Source organism: Lissotriton vulgaris, unplaced genomic scaffold (genome assembly GCF_964263255.1).
Source record: "Lissotriton vulgaris unplaced genomic scaffold, aLisVul1.2 SCAFFOLD_2143, whole genome shotgun sequence".
NCBI classification, from domain to species: domain Eukaryota; kingdom Metazoa; phylum Chordata; class Amphibia; order Caudata; family Salamandridae; genus Lissotriton; species Lissotriton vulgaris.
The window spans coordinates 213006-238379 of record NW_028244993.1 but is presented as its reverse complement, the minus strand read 5'-3'; the positions used below and the strand labels follow the sequence as shown (position 1 = coordinate 238379).

At 43.3% G+C, this 25374-nt stretch overlaps 1 protein-coding gene across 1 annotated transcript in view; it reads right to left on the bottom strand.

Annotated features, from left to right (window-relative positions):
• LOC147666671 (cytochrome P450 2D3-like) overlaps positions 1-25374 on the bottom strand; it is a 149202-nt gene that overhangs the window by 119819 nt on the left and 4009 nt on the right. Inside the window, exon 2 of the mRNA XM_086948980.1 lies at positions 11789-11960. Within this exon, the coding sequence (XP_086805106.1) occupies positions 11789-11960 (172 nt within the window). The remainder of the gene's footprint in view (positions 1-11788; positions 11961-25374) is intronic.

The window sequence follows — 25374 nt, the reverse complement described above, 5'->3', positions numbered from 1 at the left end:
GTCTATGCTTGTGGTTGGCAAAGTATCGCAGTTGTGCTTGGCTCGTCAGGTCTAGATTATTTTGCAGGGAGGTCTGATATCACACTGTGAACTTTTTATTACATTTTAAAATAGTCTTTAAATAGCTCGAATGAGACGAAAAGCACTGTCACTTTATGTATTAATTTTTTTATGCATACCAATTGAATTTTACTATTTATTGGAAGTATGAATTTATTGTCCATCCTGAAATTGGGATTATCTCGTTATTCTTTATGATCAAATAATGAAACAAAAAATTGTTAATATATTATGCCCTGATGGATGTTATATACCTTGTTATTAATAATGCTTTTATGATAACTTGTATTTTTATTTTTGCACTATATGAATGATGATGCTATTATGATACTTGTTATTGAAATAAAGCTATTTGACATATTGCTGTTCACAAATATTTCAATTAACCATAGACATAAAAATGTGCATTTTAAATTCTTTCACTGTGTTTATCTATCCCCATCTGACATTGTTACATTTTACCTTACTAAGTCTGACCACTGCCATTCTCCTGGAGCTGACATATCACATCTCACATCGACGTGCACTGTAATATCCTCTTACTGGACAACTGTTTTTACACATATCTCTGCAATAATAGATACAGTGTTTGGAGCAGATCTTCTACTCGCACTTCAGGGATATATTGGGGACCTACCACGTTCCGCACGTAGACTCATTTCAATGGCCTTTTTGTTGGCTAAAAGGGATATTGACCTCTACTGGGCAAACAGCAGACCACCCAACCTCTCCGAGTATTTCATATTGTGACAGGGATAATGAGGATTACACCCCACTTCAACCACCTATATCCCGGCCTAGGGATATTTGGCAGTCTGTTCATCAATACCTCTGCACTCTTGAACAAGATATTACTGATTAGGGTTGTACCCCTCCTTAGTGACACTGTAGACACTTACCTGTTTATTCCATGCATATACAGTATGGTTTTATGTGATATTGTACCTCCACTCTCTGTGATGATGTTTCATATTGCCTCTGTGTTATCATATTATACCTGGTGATGTGATTTTTATCAGCCTTCTACTATTGTCTATCTGTACCGCATGCGCGCTAGCGCAATTCCGCTCCTGTGCTGAGTTTTTTTAAATCGCACTTTACATGACGAGCTGGGCTCGTCATCAGCGTGCGAGGAGGCTATGCCATGCCGAGCCCAGCTCGTCATCAGCGTGGAAGGGGTTAACATTCAGCTCAGTATTCATTGGTGCAAAGCTGATTGAAGCTAACATACCATGCCTACTACTGTCACCAGGACGAAATCTAGCCAGGTGGCTTGGGGTAGCATATTTGAATATACAATCACAAAGGATGGTGTGATCATTTGCATGCAGAGACCAGGAAACATACCTCCATGTAGTACTAACTTTAAGGCATGCCAAAATGGGAGAGGGACCATTAGGCCATAAGAGCATAACAACAGTTGTGGATTAAGCGGTGCTAGACATGGTAAAACAAGCTGTAGATTTCTTAACAGTAGGGTTCTTTCAGTGAGGAAAGATACAATCCATTTTGGGGCATCCCCTTGCATCCCTATCTAGTAGAGCTTTTTTGAGAGGGTGAAGTAGGACACGGTGTAGAAAGATTGTGGAAAGGTCCAAAAGCATTATTTATTAACTTTTTTTATGGAGTTTTATATAGCGCAAACTTGACCCGAAGAAATCAGAGCACTCTACACAAGCACCAGTTACATTACAGGAGGACACATTCATTTTTGTTAGGCACAGGGAGATTAAGTGATTTGCCCAGAATCACAGGATGTTGTACACCCTTGTCGAGACTCAAACCTGGTTTGTCAGATTTGTGGTCCACCACCCTGGCCGTTAGGCCAGATCCTCTCCCTTTAGGTTAAGTCTGCGGTTTCTCCCTGGTCTAGTAGAGACCTGATGTCATTGGTGGCTGCGAGTCCGGCGGTTTCTGTGCTGTGATTTTAGCAGACACTGATTGGAATGAGTCCAGGAGGTTATTGTTCTCAAGTTAGTCTGTGAGTTGCTGGTTGATTGCCTTTTCCAGGACTTTTTCAGGGAAAGGAAGCAGGGAGATGAGCCAGTAGTTTTTGGGATCTTCCAGGTCTGCAGAAGGTTTTTTGAGGAGAGTTTCCATTCCACTGGGAAGGAGGCAGAGGTGATGGATGGATTGAAAAATAAATTGATTTATTTGCTGATGGTGCTGTTCCCCAAGTTGAACATGTGGTGGGTGCAGAGGTCCATGGGTGCTCCAGAGGGAATAGAGCTCATGATTGGGGTGGTGGGCTGCGTGGTGATATGCTGGCATGTTTTGCGAGTCCTTAATAGCGAATTTTAAGGAATCGCTATTAAAGACTCGCAAAACGGGATGCATGTAGGAATCGCAATGTTATTAGCGATTCCTACAGATTCCTTATTTGCGATTCGGTAATAGCTAATCGCTAATAACTAAGGCCCATAGGAATGAATGGGAAAGCCATTCCTTATTAGCGATTAGCTATTACCGAATCGCTAATGTTCCGCTATTTCTAGGGTGCCAGGGTGTCCAAAGGACACCCTGTTGCACTTCTGAAATGGACCTGTGCACAAATGTCACACACACACATGCCCTAAGGGCATGTGTGTGCGCAACATGTAACTTTGAAAAATGCACAAAAGTGCATTTTTCAAAGTTTTAGCAAATTACCACGAAGTTCAACTTCATGGTAATTTGCTCCCCCTATTAGCGAAATCGCTATTTTTTTGGGTTTCATGCATTGCATTTAAGGAATCTCATTTTGGGATTCCTTAAATGCAAGAGCAATTTAAGGAATCGCTATTTAGAGATTCCTTAAATTGCGATTTCTGCATTTGGGATGATGCATCTTAAATGCAAAAATACCGGGAGCAAACGGCCAGATTCTGAGAATCTGCCCGTTTGCTCCCGGTATTTTCTTTGATGCATCTGCCTGATGGTCCCTTATTGGGATTCTTGGATTTGAGTCTGTGATGCTGAGGAGGCTGTGAATGCTAGTAATAGGTGGTTGGGGGTTCATAGATGGTAGAGATCCGTGAATGTAGTCTGCAAGGATGCTGCATAGGTCCTGAGAGGGGGTGATGGTGTTTTTGGATGCTAGGTGGTGGGAGAACTCATTGATGATGCTGAAGACTTCCTTGCTGTGGTTGGAGTGGGCTTTGAGGTAGGTGGTCAGGGAGTCTATTTTACCTTTCTCCAGGAGTTGGTGGTATTTATCCAACTAGAGCCACATCAACCACACAAATTCCATGTTTTTGCCGGGAAGAAGCACACAAATAACCAAGCAACTGGCCTATTTCACAGAATAGTGTCACCCATCCCTATTAACTAAAAAGACTGTATTAGGATAATGACCCTTACATTTTTTTAAATTGGGCCCAAACTATAAAGTACGTTGGGGCCAAAGCACAACCACAGGCCTCAAAACTCTCAGTTCCTGAATATCCTTTTAGGGAGGTAGCTGAATGTTGCCCAGCCTCATGATAGCCTTTGGGCCAGAAGAACACCTTTACCCAAGAAGTCAGTTTAATTGTAAAAGGCTGACACACGGGCGTGGCTTAACATCATGGCCACGTAGATGTCTTTCTGCTGAGCTCCTTGCAGCAGCAGGCAAAACTGAAGATTCCTGACAGATCCTGCCCTCATCAAAAGCCATAACCAAACCACGGAGCAGTGTTGACCCGCACCCACACCAAACCAAGAAGAGCGAGGATCGGGAAGCAGTCTATTGCAGTCTATGGCCATCAAGGCACAGATGAAGCCTCCAGAGAACTGAGGCGCCATCTTGGGTCAGCGAGGGTAAAGGGTGTAGAGCACTGAAGAGGCTGGGGCTTCAATTGATCTGGTGACACTCTCCTGGGATCGCTAAAGGCAAAGGTGGCGCACAAGAGGCAAGGCTGAGGAGGCAATGGACCTGCTCATACACGGGACCAGCGCCTTTGTTCCCGGTGAGGCAGGGGGCTGTGGCAAAAAGGAATCCAGGTTGCACCACGGGCCAACCTAGAGAGCCCGGGAATCAACAATTGGGTTTGAAGGCAGCTTGGTGAGAGACCCATTTTTGGCAAAGAGACCACAAGCCATGGACGAGTAAGGGTTGGTGAGAGTCCTCCCACATAAGAAATACTGGTGGTGCTGGAAGAGGTCAGTGCACCTACCAGATACCAGGTGAAGAGCAGAAAAAGGTAGCTCTAAAGGTAAGAGCGAGACCAGAGTGAAACCCCCAAGGCATGCTCGGAGGGGGTGAAATGGAGCCTGGGGGGTGAAGGCCTGGCAGCCACAATAAACTGACTTTAGGACCCATTGGAGGCAGAAGGGGGGGTCACTAAACTCAGATCACCGATGCCTGGGAAGATCATAAAGGTTGCAGCGGAGCCACGGTGTAGCCGCATACTGCTCTAGCGAAGGGGGGATAATAAAGGTCCACAAGAAGATTCTGTCTGTCTTGGCATTGCTGGCCCAGGGGCTAAGGAGTGTGATAAGCCTCAATATGAATTGTGTGGAGACAAGCGTGGCTGCAGTACGAGGGAAAACCTGGGTTCGCGGTTGAGACAAGTATGAAACGGATCAAGCCACACTGCAGAAACAGCCAACAGCCACCTCCACCAAGAAAGCACGTGGTGTGCGAGGTAATTATACCCCAAATTTGAGCAACAGAACATTATGGTTGCTTAAGGAAGCACACTGAGATCAGGATCCCCAGAGCCAGGCCAGGGCAAGTGAGATCAGCAAAAAGTGAAGAACGGATAGAGAAACTGGCAGACCACATGGGGAAAGACAAGGTTCCCAAGGCACAGACAAATAAAATGTCTAATTATGCTCACCCACTGGTGCATGGACTGGAGCAGAGGGAGTACAATATCAATGGCAATCAGGCACCCACAGAGAAGAGTCATCCTAACGACTAGGGATGATATGGTCAACAGAATGTATGCAGTGGCTATAGACGCCAACCTATTGAGAAATGATCTGAAGAAGGTCTCGGATAGGGTGGACACCACCGAAAAAGACGTAGACACACTGCAGTAAGAAATGAAGTCTTTCAGTGCCACAGTGGTTGGACTGAAAAAGAAGATTATAAAATTGGATGAGAGAGCAGAGGACTCTGAAGGGAGATCGAGAAAAAACTATTTAAGATTAATTGGATTTCCCGAAAAATCTGAAGGCCCCTCCATGGAGCTATTTCTAGAAGATTGAATTACTAAAGAAATCGCCCCCAAGAAACTCTCCACGTTTTTTAGCATTCAATACACGCACAGGGCGCCGGTCCCGCCTCCCAGGCCCGGGGCACCACCTAGGGCCATCATTGCAAAACTTTTTAACTACAGGGAAAGAGACCTTCTCCTACAGTTGTCACGCAACCATAGTCAGTTCCTTTTCGAGGGACACCCAATTTAAATATATCCAGTTTATACCCAAATAGTACAGGACCAGAGAAAATCCTGCATTATGGTCAAATGAAGATTACACAATCTGAATTTGAAATACAGTCTCATGTTTTTCAGCGAAATTACATGTTGAAAATAAAGGACGCGCATTATTCTTCTCGGAAGAGGATGCAAGCGAGCGGCTGGATGCCAGGGGGGACGGGGGGAGACGCTTGGCCTCATCCACGGGGTCCTCAGGAAAACAAACTGTGACAAACACAATTCAAGAATGTAGGCAGTCCAAAAGGCAAAAACGGACTGACTTAACAAGGGGTCCAGGCCGGATTAAAGTCCTCCATGACGGCACGCTGCAATCCCCTGACACAGAGACAGTGCTGGAGTCAATAGAGGTGACACAAGACCCAGAGACTGGTATCAGAGATCAGGGAAGTGGACATGAATGAAGACGGCCTGAATCCTAAGGGGCGGATGTACAGGTAAGTAACAGTAAATGCAAACACACGTTGGTGTGGAACATTATGAACATGAAGTGATGATAAGGGCAATGTATAAGAGACATATTAGTAAGAACCTTTTAAAAAACAAGTAGAGGTAAGAATGGGTGGTGGCCGGGCAGCAACGCCCCCCACCAGAGCTTGGCCCGCAGGAACTGCCCATTACAACAGTAATTGCAGATGATACCCACGTTGGTTGGGGAACGTAGATTGGTCTCACATATATATACAGATCGCTCCGGGAGGATCTCCTTATTAATCCCCTCCCAATTCACACAAAATGGGACAATATGCTGGAGGGGCCCCTTACAGTAACAGAATGTAAAACTGTACATGAAGGGGTCAAACAGATAAGCTCCAAAACAAGGTTCAAACTAATACAAAATAATGTAATACATCAGGCATATTGAACCCCCCCCCCGAGTACGCCATAAAATATATTCGGAACACGCAAACATTTGTCCCAAACGTAGGCACACCGATGCACACTTCGTTCACATGGTATGGGACTGTCCCCAATTAAGGTACTATTAGGTGAAAGTGATAGACAACCTGCACACTGTCACAGGATGGAAAATATCAGCCACTATCAAAGGGGTGGTGTTGGGGCTTCTTCTCACTCCAAAAACCCCAAAACTCACTGGAAGATTCATTCAACTAGGCTTGGTATTAGCAATAAGAAGAACAGCAATTCGATGGTTGAGTCCAGATCACCCCATGGTTTAAAGGTGGGCCAGGGACATGCTGGAGTGGGCCACTGCAGAATTTGTTTGAATGAAAAAAGTCCGGCATGACGACAAACTTGAAGAAGATGCGAGCACTTGGTACCTAATGATAACGTACATAACCAAGGGAAAAGACCCCCGTATGGGGAAGTAGACCCATTGCAGTCAAATCAGGAAGGAAGAGACACATCAGCGATGCTCAAAGTCTCTCCTGTACCTGATAACAGCATAGAATGATAAGGTATACAATAATGAGATAGTTCTCTAGTGCCGGGGAAAGCTTAGCATCTCATGACCGGTTGGAAGGTAGGGGTGATAAGTTCAAAGTTATTATTATTTGCATTTGAAAAACATGACAGTGATATATGCAATTTGTGTGATAAAATTGGAACAGAAGAAGAGAAGTAAACAGTAGCCTATGACAAGTGAAATTGTATCTCCGCTGGGCGGAAGTAGGGATTATGTGAATTGATGTGATACACCTGTATGAAGATGTACTGTTACTACGCAAATGCCAATAAAAACAAATATTTTTTAAAAAGGCTGACACGCTAAAAGACCTCAAATAACATTGAAAAAGTGCATGGCACCCTACACATAATGCTCTGCTCTTGTTATTACAGTGTTTGGTATATAATTCTGACAATTAAAACATTTGATGTATTTTCAAACATATATATAAGGCAACACACGCCCCCTCCAATCACAGTTTTCTCATCAGTAACTTCACTGCAAAAGTTGCAGTAATATTATACATTATGTCATGGGAAATGTCATAAGTGATGTAATATGTGGGATAGTTAGCAGTGCATGGCAAGGGTATGAGTTATAATTAGCAAAGTGCACAAGTTATAGTTACTTGAGGTAAGTATAACTGGTGAATTTCAGTGCTTTGGTATGTTTACGTTGTCACTGAAACATATAGCAAACTATAACGTTACTTTAACATTTGGTGTTTTCAGTGAATTTCTAGGGATTTTTAACGTAAAGTAAACATTTATTAGAAAGCGTAAACCCAACTTCTCACCGCACAATACTTAGGGTCATACACTGCAGGTATTGGCCTCAGGGACTATCCTTTGCCCAGGGCTTGCATCCAACCCCTGGAATCAGCCAACCCAAAGCCATGCACCGTCTTTGGCCATGTGCAGTGTGGGGATGACATTAGGACCTGCATCCAAGCCATTTGTGCAGCCCCCATGCTAGTCACTTTGAGTCCTGAGGACCCCAATTCTGTGTGTTTTGTGTTTTTAAAGGACTCCCCACCCTGAGCCATTAGTGACCCTGGTGACCCCATCTCTCAGAACCAAAACCTATTTGTATAGGGGAGGATGTGCATGGCCCCCCTCCTTGAGCCACAAGGGGCCTGAGGGACTACATCACCCAGGACCAAAACATGTATGTTAGAGGGAGGGGGTTCATGTGGGTCCCTTCTCTGAGCCTTAGTAAGCTCCAGCACCTCAGCCCCCAGGTCTTGTATTCTTTGTGGGTGGGTGCCTCGATGCCCAACTGGGGCACTCAACATGCAGCGTTTGGGGACTATGGTGGGAGCCCAAGGGACCCATGGCCCTAGCTTGATCAGCTGTTTTGGTTTGCTCCCATCAGGCAGGAGATGCGTATTTCCCTACCCGCTAGAAAGCAAACAGGGAACGAAAGCCAGTTGCTGCATGTCTGGAGCATTTCTAAAGCTCTCACCAAGTGGGAGCAGGCATTACTTGCCTCCCTAAATCCCTGCTTTTAAAAAAAATGTTTGCCACTGATTCACTGATTTTCCATAAATATGTGGCAAGATTTTAAAATATATATCTGTTTTTGGCCGAAGGTGGGGTCCCTCTGGTCCCAAACCACCAGACCCAGGGGGTCTTAAAATGGCTGCTGCCACATCCTTGTTGATGTGGTGACAGTCAATTAGATCTCAGCATGAGAAAATGTTTGAGCCATAATTCCTCAGAAACTACTAAAAGGATTTATACCAAATTGTAAAAAGCAGTCCCTCTGGATCAAAATCTAGCTCTCTGCCAAATGTTGTGTAAATCTGTTCAGACTTGTGGGCTGTAGCTGTGTCTAAAGTTTTTTGGGAAAAAAAATGGGAAAAGTGCTTGACGGATGACCCCAAAACATTCCTTTAACAAACTAGGCAAAAAACCTAACACTTTTTGAAAGTTTTGTCAAATGGCGGAAAAAAAATTGGCAACACAAAAAAGGCATTCCCTATGGAAGCACAATGCTAACTATAGATACCCAACAAACCAGTGACGACTGCCGAAAGGGTATATATAAAGTTATAGATATAAATATAATTGGATTAATCATGCAGAAAGTCACATAACTAAACCTAAAAGTGTAAAGGAAAACAATGCTTGTGCTTAGGGTTTAAATCTTTTATTATGAAGATTTGAGGGGCATGTGCATTGACAATCATGTGACGTCCAAGGCTTTGTATATTGACTTGGCATTTCGTGCCAGGAAACCATTTTTTTCTTTTTTCTCCAAAAGGAAAAATATTTTTTCTGGTTTCCCGCTTCCCACCCTGGACCCAAAGCAAAGTTCCAGCCTTTTTTAGTTTCGCAATGGATGAAAAAAGTGCTTGGATTATTTGTTGATGCTATAAATTTTTGGATTGCAACATCACCCAGCTCAGCCCATTTCAGGAATGCTCCTTCCATGCCGATGGTAGTAGATATGTATCCTTGCTTACATGAAAATCTTTGCATGAGTGATTTCTTTTGAGTGTAAAACCAGTTTTTTTCTTCAGAAAGTGACATTACACTGGCAAAACAGAGTATTAATGTAGGAAAGAAGGATCTGCTTTCATGGTTACCCCCACTTTTTGCCTGGTGTTATGCTGCTTCTGATTAGTCTGACTGGGATCCTGCTAATCAGGACCCAAGCCTCTGTGCTTTCTCCCTTACATTGGTTACAATGAGTACTTAGGTACATCCCAGTTTGGCTATTGGTGCACCCTTATAAGTTCCTAGTATTTGATACTGAGGTACCCACGGCATAGGTATACCAGGGGTCCCCGTGGGCTGAAGAATGTGTTATGCCACCTATGGGAGACCACTCAAACTGTGATGACTGCCCTGCCATGGCAGCCTGTGTAAGCTGGCAGTAACACTTCTAATGACAGATATACGTTTCCCTATATCTAAGGTTACAGCACTTAAAACCCATAAGTCACCCCTAAGGCAGGCCTTTCACTTCTGAAGGCAGGGTGCTTGGTTCTAAGTGTGAGGGTGCCCCTGAATAAGCAGGACACCCCTACAACCTTCAGAGTCCAGTCTCCCAGCTTGTAAGTGCATTAGCCATTACAATATCTAGAGTGGCCATGCATTATTATGCAATGGCTATCTCTTAACTGGCTGTAGCAGACCCTGTCAAACATGTTGGAATCATACCCCCACACCATAAAGGGTGTGGGAGGTATGATTCCATGCACTGTAAAGCTCCTCCGGGAGGCCCTCAGTGCTCCCTGTACCAGTCTTCCACAACCGGATAGCAATCTAGGGCTGCTGCCAAGCAGAGAAATGTTTCTGCCGTCTTGCTCCTGAGCCAAGCTCGAGCAGGGAAAGGCAGAACAATAGATTTCCTGTCACAGGAAGGTTTGACCACCCACCAGACACGGTTTAGTGGAATGGGGCAGGGTGGGGATGCTTGCCAGCGCCACTGAGACTGCTTGCAGGGCACATTTGGTGCCCTCTTTGCAAAATCCAGTTCAAACCAGTTCAGGGTCAGCAGGCACCACAAAGCAGCTGACTGGTCTAATGATCGTGGGCTGCCATGGGCTCTGAAAGGCTCAGCAACACAAGTGGTAGTTCTACAACTCATGCAAGGTCTGCTCTGTCCTCTCACCAAGTTTGAGGCCAGTATCCCTCATCAGAACCACTGGAACAGAACCCCTGGGCACAGTGTTGACTTGCCGTTGCAAACGCTTGTTGGCTTCCTTCCTCAAAGAGCTTCGGGCTCCAAGTAGCCCCAACCTCAAGCATTTTCTGTGACCAAGATGCTCATCCTCTCTTGACATCTGACATGGGACAGCTCATTAATAGCTCCTGGTCTTCCACAGAGTTGCTGGGTCCACACAGCCAGAGCTCCAAGGTCATGGTCAACTCTCCTGCAACACCAGACATTGGTGGGCATTCGTCTTCCATGCCTCCTGGTCACTCCTGACTGGCATAGACTATGTCCTGTCTGCTTGCAGGTCTTTCTCATCTTGATCCCACCTTTGGGTTCCCCCGGACACTTTCACCTACTTCGCCAGCAGAATCTTCCTGATGTCCTTCATTGAGTTCGACAGCGGTTTCCGACTCCAATTCGCACCTATGCACCCAGCTTCCCTGGTGTAGGTATCCTGGTTCCTCAGGTATCCACGGGTGGGGTGGCTCTGCAACATTCTGTCTTCCACAGGGTTTCTTCAGGGTCCACTGGGAAGTGTTGCAACCCCAACTTACCCATTGACTGATCACGCAGTCATGTTCCCACACTGCACACAGCCTCCATGGGGTTCCTGATCACTTACCTCAGGTGGTTCCTTGGGTCCCCAGCACATCTACGTCTTTTGGGAATTGTAATGACTTGAGTCGTGGTTCACATACCACTATTTTAGTATATGGTTTGTTTTCCCCCTGTGGGCCACTGTGAATTGCTGCTAATTACCTGTTTTATCTTTAAAGTATTATGTGCATTATGCTTATCTCCAGGTAGGAGATATTTGCATGTGTTAGTGAGTCTCTTATAATAAATACATGTTTTCATAAATACACTGTGTGGTACTTTTCCACTTAATCTATATCAATAAGATTACCATCTGGTAAAACAAGCTGCTTTATACTCCTTCTGGAGTAAGCCTGTAGGCTGCTCTCCACAGCTACCACTTAGAGAGGTTTCTAAGGTTGTCTAAGACCACTAAAATCAGCATAAGGGTTGTCTGGATTAGTGCAGGGTTCCCACTTACTTAAGTGTACACCATATACAAAGCCAGCCTCCGACAATTAGCTACAAAGACTAAGCTTGAACATAAAAATAGCTTTTTGAATCCAGACACAGACAGTTTAGAGATGTGACAGATAGCGTTAGGCATATTGATAGCAAAAGCTTTGTTGATCAGTTTAAACATTCCCTAAAATAACGTATTGTGGGCACATACCTGAACAATTCTCCTTAAAGCCATGCCTATCTAACATTGGGAAATGCGGACGGTCAGATGTGTCGGCAGATTTGGTAATGAGTCCCTCCTTCACTGACTCGAACCCATTGATGATCACCACGTTTGTCCAGCAGAACTGTAAGCTGAAGACATCCCCATATTTTTTCCTGAGCTGCAGTAAAGAAAGTGAGGAAAATGAAGGAAGGGCATTAGGGTCAGAACACAAAAAATATTGAATAGTTCTATGGCATGTCCTTAGTTTTAATTATGGCCGTAGATGTGGTAATATGTGTCAAAAATACCTAGGCATATTTGCTGTGTTGCATTTTGCTGTGGTGGTGATGTGCCGTGTTTTTGTTTGTTTTTCGTGCTACATTTCTGGATTGTGTTATTGCTGCGTTATAACGTGGTTGTTGTGTTTGTATTTTGTTGTGTTATATCTTTATGATTTTATTGCACTTTCGGTTTGAGTTATGCTAGTGTATTTTTTATATTTTGCTCCTTGTAATTGCATTAGAGTTTGATACAATACTGCTACTTTCCAGCCAAAAGCATCACATTCCTTTACAGTTCCAGTGAAGAACAACTATTTCCCACTGTCTAAGGTGGCAAAATACCACTGTTTGAGGTCTTCAATTATTTAACCGCATCGCTGCGGCGGCTTTTCCCGCTGTGTGCGGCGTTTTTTAAAATACTGCGTTACATGACGAGCTCAGCTCGTCATCAGCATACGAGCGCCGTAGCTGATGATGAGCTGAGCTCGTCATCAGCATCGAAGGTGTTAAGACACTTGTCTGCTCAAATCAGTGGCAGAGACTTGTTTTAAATTTTCGCATTCCAGTGCTTACTTGTGTGATACGGCCAAAGAGAGAAGAGAGAGCAAGAAAAATCAGGGCTTGTAGAGACAGGGGAAATAGAAACATGAATGAGATCATGTGAGAAGAATAGCGAAGGGAGTAAGATCTCTCATTTTAACAGGCAACCAGTGCCAAGGGTCCACTGATTTCACTGAGGAACTAATGTCCCATATTAGCTCTGATTCTGATGACACTTTCCTATACCTTTACCCATAAAAGCATTTGTAAGGCATGGGCTCCTCTAGGGTGTACGTGCACTCTGCAAAGCAAATATGCAAGAACAGTAAAAGCAGCAAGTTGTAACATACCATACTGTTAAAACTCCTTAAAAAACTGAAGAAGTGGGGTGAGAGAGCAAAGTGTGGGCTCGAGGTCCAGTTAGGAGTGAACGAACTACATCAAGTCAAGTGGGGTGTGGTAATACAGTGGGGACTGTGTTTCCCTGTCGAGTCAACCCAAGTTTTTTTTTGTAGTAAATAGATAGGGTCACCGGAGACCAACCCTGAAAATTCCTGAAAGAAAACAAATTGAATGCCTGGAATATCACTGCAGAGAAACACCATACTGACGAAGCTATGCTCATGGCGTCAAATTTTTTTGTTTTTCAACAACAAACTCATGAAGAACATAAAAAACAATATATTAATAACCCTGACACACTGGGAAATTTATCGCGGGCGTGGGGTCATAGGTTGTTTTGCTCTGTTCAAAACAGGTGATCTTGAACAGAAAAAAAGATCTGTCCTTTCTCCCTAAGTAGGGGGTAAGTAGGGGGGTCTGATATTTTTACATGACAGTCCCTAGTTCGCCAGGGTGTCAGTGCAAGCTTTCGAATGGCAGACTCCAAAGGGGGATTGACATCAGAAACCTGACAGTCCAAAAAGGGCTTTAAGTGGGATAAAAAAACTGGGGGTCTCTTAAGGGGCGTCGCCAATGTAATTGGGGGCATTGCTTAAAACACGAAGCGAAAAATCTGTGTTTCTAGGGTCACTGCATCCAGATATGTAATACAACAAGCAATATTACACCTAAAGCAAGCCAAAGCTATTGTCTTTCCCAATGTCTGTTAGTTGCATAAGCAACAACTATGACTTTGTTGAAACAAGTCTCCTCGAAGTTATCCCAAAGGCAATGAAAGATGGTACTGCTGCAGAGTTAAGGTTTATTTTTAACCCGGAGGGTGATGGCAATAATAGAAAGCTCGTTAGGCACCTTTCTCGACACCTGCTTTTTAGAACTGCTGGTGCTCAGCACCAGTGGGACCCGGCCCACTTAAAGCCCTGAATCCAGCTTCTTCGAAATACAGTGGGCAATCAACAGTTTACTGGTCGGACTACACTGCCAGGTTTTCTGTGGAGTACCCTGTCTACCAAACTACAAATCAGACTGTTACTAAACATTTAACACAAACTTCTGCTTCATCAAAATAAATGTAGGCACATGGATGCAAAAAAAAACCTTTACAGTAAAGCGACCGACACTGCATGAGGTTTACTGACAGCAATCCCATTTATACAGAGGACAGAAGCTCTGATTCTAAATTAATCTCTGCAGATTATCAAAAGACACATTGCTTTGGCGTTTTATGAGCGATGGCCACAAGAGACCATGTGATCAGAGAGCAAAATTCTAGAAAGACCATTTAAGATTAAACCAATTACTGCAGAGCTGATTTTGTACTGAGATGATGATTTTACAGTTAGGAGAAAATCATATCTAAAGAGATTTTTTGAGCAGTGTAAGTAATCATGTGGAGTTGAGATTTTATTGTTATGTTTCGGAGGTATTTGGTTTGCAGTGTTCCCCTGTCTAATACTGAATAAGGGTGGATTGAGCTACACAATGTTTTTGGGATGTTTTAATGAATTATTCAATAAACGCCATAAACTATCCTATTTCAGGTTAATGCGCTATTGAAATGGTTTGCATTAACCTGACAAAAAAGAATGCCGCTTTGGAAGAACTAATTATACCGGGGGGGGTGATAGAGTTGGGTTAGTAGAACTGCATGAGAAGTTCACAGCTTAGGGCCTGATTATGATGGCGTCTGACTTTTGCCCGACCGCCATCCTGTCGGAAATGGGAACGCCTGACTAGGAGTAAGTGGTTCCTCCATCACTATTAGGATGTGACCACCTTCAAGGCGGTCGCAATGTGTATATTTTGTACTGCGGCATGTGCTGCAGGCTGCAGCACACACCGCAGTATAAAATAAACACATCGGACATATCCATGAACTATGTGGCTGGCACTGCATGGTGCCTACCACATGGTGCGGGGATATGTAGAGGGACACCATAGGTGCCACCAGGGCCCATATCAGAGGCTCAGGGGGGAAAGGTTTTTGGCATTGCTGAATTAATGCACTTTTTTCTGTGTTACCAATCCATGCTTCCTTTTTCTGCCCAGTGTGTGAGTGTTTGCCAAAGGCCATTATTTGTCTTTGTTCCCTATGCCATGTGGCCGGAGCCATTTTTTATAGTCAGTGTCCATAGGCCTGACTGTGTTCTTTGTTTGTGGCCATGCCTCCTTGCTTCCTGTTTGACCATTGGTTGGTGCCTTTTTTGTGCAGGCAGCCAGTGTGCTTTGACATAGGCCTGCATGCCTTCTTTGCTCCCCAGGCCTTCTTGCTTGTTGTTGTGACCATGTGGCTGGTGGCCTTTTTGTGTAGGCAGTCAGTGTGCTTTTGCCATAGGCCTGCATGCCTTCTTTCTTGTGGCAATGCCTTCTCGCTTTTTGTTTGACCTTGTGGTAGGTGGAAATTTTGTGTAGCTACCCAGTGTGCTTTTGTCATAGGCCTGCATGTTTTCTTTGATCCCATGTCATCTTGCTTGTTGTTGTAAACATGTGGCTAGTGGCCATTTTGTGTAGTCATTCAGTTTACTTTGCCACAGGCCTGCATGTGTTCTTTTTTGTGGCCATGCGTCCTTGCTTGCTGTTTGACCATGTGGTCAGTGGCCATTTTGTGTAGCCAGCCTGAGTGCTTTTGCCAAGGCTGCCATGTTTTCTTTTTTCCTAATGCCTTCTTGCTTGTTTGTTCTTGTGACCATGTGGATGGTGGCCATTTTGTGTTGCCAGCCAGTGTGTTTTTGCCATAGGCCTGCATGTGTTCTTTGTTGTGGCTATGCCTCTTTGCTTGCTGTTTGATCATGTGGTCGGTGGACATTTTTTGTAGGCAGGCAGTGTGCTTTTGCCATAGGCATGCATGTGTCCCCTTTGTTCCCCCTGCCTTTCTGCTCAGTGATGTTGTTGACCTTTCTGTGCATTTAGCCAGTGTGCCCCTTTGCCGTAGGCTTGCATCGATCGTTGAGAATGAAGTTTAATAAATTATAAGCAATTTTAATTTTTTTCATTACATTTTTTAACAATTATTTGTAATTACATTTTTTATTTGTAATGCTATTTAATTGTATTTTATTATTAGCAAATTCTGCCCCCCCACCTCATTTTTCTAACATCCGGCATCAACCCCATGTCTGCTATAGGCGCACAATAGCATTCTTTGTATAAGGATTATTCCATTGTCACCTGCACCTCACTGAGTAGCACAGTCCACCTTGATGCACATAAAGAAAACAGTTACATCTGTATGCTGTTGTTTTTGCTCTTTCTTAACCTTCCTTAGAGTACACCATGAAAGTTTGTTAGTGTGGTTTAACAAATGGATACACTGTATTGTTGATTTTTATAATCACTGAAGTAGCCATACTAAATATTGTTTGTTTGTACTACTAATTGAACTGCAACAATGCCATCTTTCACTGTTTGAGTTTTATTAACTATTCAATTAATTAAAATCATTACAGTAAAAGCAAAAAACACTTTTAAAAAGACTAACAGTTGAACTAAACTGTTCCTCCATCCTGCCCCCAGTACCCTCCTGTACCTATCCAAATCCAGGCTTTGTGGTCAGCCATTTACCCTTAGGCACGTTCTACAGTCCCCAGTGTTACTAGAATTTCATTTTTGATTAAAAACAAATTGATACAAATTTTTAAAAGGCTCAGACTTAATAGTTCTGATTAAAAGGGCGGGGCTCCTCAGAGCATATCGGGACCAGCCTGCTTCTTACAGTGTATTTTAGCATGTCAATTACAGGAGCCGGATTGCATTCCTGCGAGTCCTTTAAGGCAAACCTGATCAGGATCATGAACTTTCACAATCTTGCTAAATTAATTGTATTCAATTTGAAAAAACATAAGGCTGAGTCTTCTCTGCAGGTCTTTGCTCCATTTACAATGCAAATTGGACAAAGGAGATGCCAACGTTCATTATTCAGTTTGGGGAAACAGCATAGGAGGTGCAGCCAGGATTCCTTTGGGAAAAAGCACAGCCTGCATTCTGTATTTTCCCACTTACGTGCCCATGCTGGATTAAAATCAGCAATACGTAACATTGCAAATATCATTAAAAGTATTTTACTTTGGGGTTGCTGTGTCAGGGCCTCACAAAGGTAGGGTTGGGCTTTTCCAAACATGTATGATTTGTCCAGTGGCTCTAGCTTGGGACTTGCGTGAAGAGCTTTAATGTATTGTGCAAAGGATATTCCACAGACCTGTTTATTTACTGCTTTCTTCCAGGCATTAAGTGGAATTTCCAAAAGTAGTTGGCTTGCTGCCTCTCTCTTCAGTGTATTAATATCGTGCCCAAGGCTGGCATGCCAGTCTAACCCCACCTCCTCGAAGGAGGATCTCAATTGATATCTTAAGGAGTCTGCTGGAGTCCTCAAAATCCTTAGGTATAGCTTTATAATGTTTCCCTGGCACATCAGATCTGGCCTCCAATCTCAGCCTTGATTTCCTGGTTGTTCTCGAAATAAGCAGCACTGATTAATATGCTTTGGCTTGGACTAAATTTTAAAAAGCATCCAACGACCCAGGGAAGGCCAGGTGGCTGTAACTGATAGCTGGAAGCAGTTTTGCTTCTAGAACAGTCAGTCTTCATCTAGCCAAAGGACTTAGTAGATGTTGGCTCAGTTGTTTTAGCAGGTGCGTGATATTATTGGCCTTGGATCAGATATTTCAAATGGATGTTCGCATTGGCCCGTTCAGAGAGCCAGACCCCAAGATATTTGTAGGAAGCACCTGTGCAGATTTGCAGATCACACAGGAGCCATTGTGCCTGCCTTTTGAGGTGGGGTCTTCCGAAGACGATTACCTTGGTCTTCCCCTGGTTGACATGAATCTCCCGGGGAGCAGCAGACATTACACTGAATAAAAGAGTAAAAAAAGTAAAAAGGACACAAGAAATAGAAAAACACAAGTAACACCTTATCTGTGCAGACTAATCATTGGTAATGGCATGTGTAATATGGTAATGTCCTTTATTTAGTTTCCGTTTGACCTCCTTATTCTTTTCTTATGCCTTTTCTGTTCCTTGGCACGGTCTTTAGCATTTTCGCGTACCACATGTTTCTCTAAACATGAGCTTACGCGGCCACCGTACGGGCATCTTGGATCCATAAAAGGAGCACGCCAATCCGCCGAAAGTGGATTATCCTGAGTCCTGAGGCCCCCAGTAAACTGATCCGTTGCCTCCGTCCTGCTTCTTCGGCCCACAGCGTAGCAGCACACAGGCGATTTGTGGAACACAGAGCAGGTAGGAGACTCTGGTGTTCAAATCAATTGTATTCTGCATGAGTGTCAATGCGGAGTGTTCTCCGACGTTCTGTAGCGGGGAAATCTGTTTTGGCTGCATAGTTTGGGCAAATGAATATGCCTTTTGTACTAGGTGCATGTGACAGAACATGCATCATGTGACTTTGGGAATATTGGATTAGAGGTGTGCATCTCGAAGTACATCGAAGTTTAACCCCTTATTTGTTTAAGCTTTGAGATTATTGACACTTTACAAGCCTTTGGATTCTTGACATTTGATTGAAACATTTAGAACATTTGGATTCTTGACTTTTGATCTGTCATTCATTTGTGACATAACGTGTGAATGGAAAAGACAGAGTATTTTACAGGAGAAACTTTAGTGACCCCAAGTCACAAGTTAACCATCCTCAAAGGATACTATGGTTTACTTGAAGAGTGAACACTCGTATATTAAGCAGAGCAGTACGCAAGTGACAAGAAACTGCTGCGAAACTCTTGAAGATAGAACTCATCACTTTTTAGTTTAACAAGAGTTACTTCTTATATCTACATTCTCGGGAGCCCCCACCCTAGAATTTAGAAAAAATATACCAATATTGCCTAGGGGGATTCTGCCCCCAAGGGGGCAGATAAGGGGCTATTGTCCCCATCTGCCTCCCGGTAGGGGCAGAAAGACTGTAGTAATTTTTTGAGGGTGGGGCATTGGCATACCCATTCTGGGCAGCCCCCACCACTACGTATAAAAAAAAATCTCTGGTGCCTAGTGACTACGGCCCCATCTGCCTCCTTGGGGGGCATAAAGATTGTGGCATTTTTTGGGGGGGTCGGGGAATTGACATGCCCATTCTGGGCAGCCAGCATCCCGAACTTTCAGGGAATGAACTCCTTGGTGCCTAGGGGGCTTTCTGCACCACCAGGTGGGCAGGTAAGGGGCTACTGCCCCATCTGGCTTGGGGGGGGGCAATAAGCACTTTTTAGGGGTGGGGGCTGCCCAGATATGGCATGAGTGTATTAAAAAATCCCTGGCATCTTGTGGGCTTTCTGCCCCTCCCAGGGGGGTAGATAAGAGGCTATTGCCCCATGTGCCTCCCAGGGGGGGGGCAGAAAGACTGTAAAAAAAATGGGGTGCGGGTATCGGCATGCTCTTTCTGGGCAGCCCCACCCCTATGTATATATATATATATATATATATATGCCACACGCTTGACGAAAATAAGCCTGCGCCTTCTTTTGATGGCGGACCTCGACAGGGTTTCGTCTTACCCCAATTAATCTACCAAAACGCCGTCTCAAACAGTTTACAAGACAACAAGTCGAGGCCCAATCTGCATTTCAAGTGAAGTTTATTTGGCGATCACACCCAACGCGTTTCACAGCCTCAGCCGCTTGCTCACGAGTGAAAGGTTGTGTTTAAACAATAAAGTTATATACAAAAGGGAAACATTGTCATGTGACTAAAGTAACAAGTGAAACCAAACTCTCCACATTTAAACATTTCTTCCTGTCAAACGATACATTTCATTCATTGTATCACAGTTTGTACTTTATAATATTTACATTTGCATTCCAATGTTTGTTACAAAATAAAGCTCGCCACTTTCAAAATTATATACGACATCAAGTCGATCAGAACTACTCATCCCATAATGCATTGTTTTGGACAAGTGATCATTGTTTACACTCTCGTGCATACTTGTATTCGTAATATATGCATATTTATTAAAACGCTGATTTTACATGTTGGCGCTAAGGAATTAATCTCATTCCGTGCTTACGCCAATGCCGGCATGATGCCCCAGTGGGTCAAGTACTCATTGTTTACAATCTTGTGCATATTTGTATTCGTGACATATGCATATTTGTTTCTAAACGCTGACCTTTGCATGTTAGCACATCGGAATTACTCTCATTCCGCGCTTGCGAGAATATCGGCATGATGCCCCAGTGGGCTTAGATCGGCAAATATACAACTAGTTTCTAAACTATTATTCATAGTTAGTTCTCAAGATTAATGTTCAACCTTTGCTCGACATGGGTAATTAAATACATGCAGTCTAGCCTCAGTGGGCTTATCTTATCGTTCTTTCCATAGAAACATTAATTCACAGTTCTTATCGCCTTTCTTTGACATAGTCATAGACAAAGGTTTACATAAACCATACTCAAGCCCATGTGGGCATGAATAACTGCTCATGTATATCTAATATTGTCCACTTTACACACCGATACAATGCAGTTCAGCTTTAATTAGTTAGTATTGCAAATATATCTTCATTCACACTACTTGTGGCTTTCAAACGTATTCAAACAGTCAGGAATGCAAAGGGTCTTGAGTAATCTGTAAAATGAGAGAGTATACCTATTAATATTCAGTGATGACATTTTTCACATACAAAAAACCATACAGTTCATTATTAAAAAATCGATTTCCATGAATTTATTGTACTCAGTGTATTTCTTAAAACTAAAACTGCACTAGCACATTATTCTCCAAGATGAGCCGCCAACCCTTCATCCGCATTATGGCCTGATGGGTAAAGTGTTTGGAATCTGATTATGAACCTTGATTCAAGTCTTCTCAGTTCTCTGACCCGATCACCACCTCTTTCTCTTTTGGGTATACAGTCAAGTACCACAAACGATAAGAGACTTGTATTTTGTTTGTGTTCCTTATCACCTTAGCTGCGTGTAAACATTTCTCCCCAGTGCTGCGCTGTCCATTAGAACTAGTGCTGAATGGACGTTCAATGGTCGTGCGCAGCACTGGGGAGGTAGCGCTGCTGACGACCATTGGCCGTCAGCAGCACTTAAGGGGTTATAGAAGTGGCGGGCAATCGGGTATTGTTTGTCAAACTGTGATACAATGAATGAAATGTATCGTTTGACAGGAAGAAATGTTTAAATATGGAGAGTCTGGTTTCACTTGTTACTTTAGTCACATGACAATGTTTCCCTTTTGTATATAACTTTATTGTTTAAACACAACCTTTCACTCGTGAGCAAGCGGCCGAGGCTGCGAAACGCGTTGGGTGTGATCGCCAAATAAACTTCACTTGAAATGCAGATTGGGCCTTGACTTGTTGTCTTGTAAACGGTTTGAGACGGCGTTTTGGTGGATATATATATATATATATATATATATATATATAAATATATATATATATATATAATGCTCAAAATCCTCTCCGTCGGAAAGGAACACAGCACTCCGGGGGTAGCAGTGAAAGACTCGTTTCGGCGTTAGGCTTCGTCAGTGTTACTGACCACATGAACACAGAGCTCCTAATAAAGTTGTGTTGCAATGGTAAATATGAACAAGGGACCAACCCAACCATAGCTAATAGTGGCGACATTTTAGAACGGGTTTCCTAGAATGAGAGCCCTAACAAAATAATGTTGTAGATCGATAAAATGGCAAAAATGAAATGGGCATTCTTAAATAAAATGGACAATTTCATAACATAAAGCTGTGCATGCATATTGGATACCAATATGCATGCCGGTGTTATAATCATTAGGAGAAAAATGCTATAAAGATGTAATACATAATTACATAATTCCCAGCATCAATTGCAAGAGGAAAAACCGCGTTAGCAAAACAACTTAGCCTCCTACAAGTTATCCCAGCGTGATTGTTGGGAAATCTGAAGTTCATCCCCACCATACTGACGAAGCTATGCTCATGCCATCAACTTTTTTTGTTTTTCAACAACAAACTCATGAAGAGGGAGTTTGTTTTTGAAAACCAATATAATAATAACCCTGACACACTGGAAAATTTCTCGCGGGGTGGGGTCATAGGTTGTTTTGTTCTGTTCAAGACAGGCGGTCTTGAACAGAAAAAAGGATCTGTCCTTTCTCCCTAAGTAGGCGGTAAGTAGGGGGGTCTGATGTTTTTACTTGACAGTCCCTAGTTCGCCAGGGTGTCAGTGCAAGCTTTCGTATGGCAGAATCCAAAGGGGGATTGACATCTGAAACCTGACAGTCCAAAAAGGGCTTTAAGTGGGATAAAAAACTGGGGGTCTCTAAAGGGGCATCGCCAATGTAATTGGGGGCATGGCTTGAACATGAAGCAAAAAATCTGTGTTCCTAGGGTCACTGCATCCAGATATATAACACAACAAGTAATATTACACCTAGCGAAAGCCAAAGCTATTGGCTTTTCTAATGTCTGTTAGTTGCATAAGCAACAACTATGACTTTGTTGAAACGAGTCTCCTCGAAGTTATCCCAAAGGCAATGAAAGATAATACTGCTGAAGAGTTTAATTATTTTTTTAACCCGGAGGGTGATGGCAATAATAGAAAGCCCAATAGGTACCTTTCTCGACACCTACTTTTTAGAACTGCTGCTGCTCAGCATCATTTAACCCCTTCCAGGCTCATGACGAGCTGGGCTCGTCATGGTGTAGCCTCCTCAAACACTGATGACGAGCCCAGCTCGTCATGAACAATGGGTTTTTAAAAATATCAGCATGGGTGCAGAATTCCACTAGCACGCATGTGGTTAACCACATCGCTGCTACAGGAATTTTCCTGCTGTGCTGCTTATTTATGAACAGGGTGTAGTCGTGACGGAACCATTCCGTCATCAGCACAGCTCAACCGTGACTGATGACGGAATGGTTCCGTCACCAGCATCGAAGGGGTTAAAGCCCTGAATCCAGCTTCTTCGAAATACAGTGGGCAATCAACAGATTACTGGTCGGACTACACTGCCAGGTTTTCTGTAGAGTACCCTGTCTGCCAAACTACAAATCAGACTGTTACTATACATTTAATATAAACTTCTGCTTCATCAAAATAAATGTAGGCACATAGATGCAATAAAAAAACCTTTACAGTAAAGCGACCGACACTGCATGAGGTTTACTGACAGTAATCCCATTTATACAGAGGACAGAAGCTCTGATTCTAAAGTAGCCTCGGCAGATTATCAAAAGACACATTGCTTTGGCGTTTTATGAGCGATGGCCACAAGAGACCATGTGATCAGAGAGCAAAATTCTAGAAAGACCATTTAAGATTAAACCAATGGTAAACGTTGTTTACAACGCGGTGTTTACACTGCACGACCTTTACCACGCTGCCATTACAAAGCAAGTCATTACTACGACTTGCGCTGGATGGCGCTGTTGGTTAAGGAATATTGTAATTATCTATTCCAACACCTTCCCTACTGTTACGTGGGCTGGTGTTGCAGTAGAAAATTATAATAATCCTAAATCTGCGCCCTCCAACGCAAGTCATAACGATTTGCGTTGTAAAATCTGCAATGTAAAGTACCGCGATCAAAATGATCACGTTGTACTATCATACATCCAAACCAATGACTGCAGAGCTCATTTTGTATTGAGATGATGATTTTACAGTTAGGAGAACATCATATCTAAAGAGATTTTTTGAGCAGTGTAAGTAATCAATCGGAGTTGAGATTTTATTGTTATGTTTCAGAGATATTTGGTTTGCAGTGTTCCCCTGTCTAATACCGTATAAGGGTGGATAGAGCTACACAATGTTTTTGGATGTTTTCATGAATTATACAATTAACGCCATAAACTATTCTATTCCAGGTTACTGCGCTATTGCAATGGTTTGCATTAACCGGACAAAAAAGAATGCCACTTTGGAAGAACTAATTATGCCCGGGGTGGGGGGGCTAGAGTTGGGTCAGTAGAACTGCATGAGAAGTTCACAGGTTAGGGCCTGATTATGAAGGTGTCTGACTTTTGCCCGACCACCATCCTGTCAGAAATGGGAACGCCTGACTAGGAGTCAGCGAATCCTCCATCACTATTAGGATGTGACCGCCTTCAAGGTGGTCGCAATGTGTATATTTTGTACTGCGGCATTTGCTGCAGGCTGCAGCACACACCGCAATATAAAATAAACACATCGGACATATCCATGCACTATGTGGCTGGCACTGCATGGTGCCTACCACATGGTGCGGTGATATGTAGAGGGACACCATAGGTGCCACCAGGGCCCATATCAGAGGCTCAGAGGGTAAAGGTGGCCCTCTTTGGGCCCCCAAGTCCCTTTCCACCTGCCTTTTCATGGCAGGTTAACCTTCATAAACCGGCCGACAGTAATGGACATTGTAATCCCTACGACAGTGCCTGAGCATGCATCGCCACCATTGTAGAGATTCCAGTCTGTCTGCCAGGCTGCTTGAGCCTGTCGGATGCATTGTGGTGGGTCTCTTCACCCACCCTCCATCCGCCCGCCATCATAATGCACCAGATGGTCCTGCAGGGTCTGATGGCAATGGGACCGCCACCGACGGCCTGATGGTTGTGGTCCTGCCACCACCGTAATGAGTTCCTTAGTATAAGAGGAGGAGGCAATCTTTTATACTCAGTTCTGCTTCTATACTATGGTGTATAACTGCCTTCAGAAATAAACCGATTGAATAATTATTGGCAAAATGCGTTGTATATGTTAACAACCAGGTTAATCAATAACCTAAAAATGAATTGTATGCATGCACAATATAAAATATTTATGCATCCAAATGATTTAGATTTGCTCTAATAAATTGATAGTATTGAGTACAATTGAAATTGGGTTGTTTTTGGTGTGTGGTCTATCTAATTCATTTGGATGCATAAATATTTTGTATTGTGAATGCATACAATTTGTTTTTAGGTTATTGATTAACCTGGTTGTTAACATATATACAACGCATTTTGCCAATAATTTTTCAATCGGTTGGTCACAGACCATTGTTTTCATTCCCGCATTGCGCCCAGGTCCGCTTTGACTTTAAGGGCAACCCAATTATTATTAATGGATGCATTCAAAAATAGTTCACTTGTATGTTTCGAGTGCAGGGTCATTTGTGTTTATCAGAGGAGGAGGCACTGGTCCTGTGCAACCGTTTTGCTAAAAATTAAAAGTATCTCTAGCCAGAACAAAAAAATGGTTGCAGCACCATCCTTGGCTGTTGGTAAATGTTTTATGTTTCATTTACCTTTTTTCAGCGAATACCTGCTGTATGCAAGTCCTAAGGTCATGGCATGTGACAACTTTCACAAACGTTTACATGCCCCACTCATTCTAATAGGGATCCGGGCAATGCACTAAGGGCTTGATGACCTGTAAATCAGCATGTCTTGCGTTTAGAA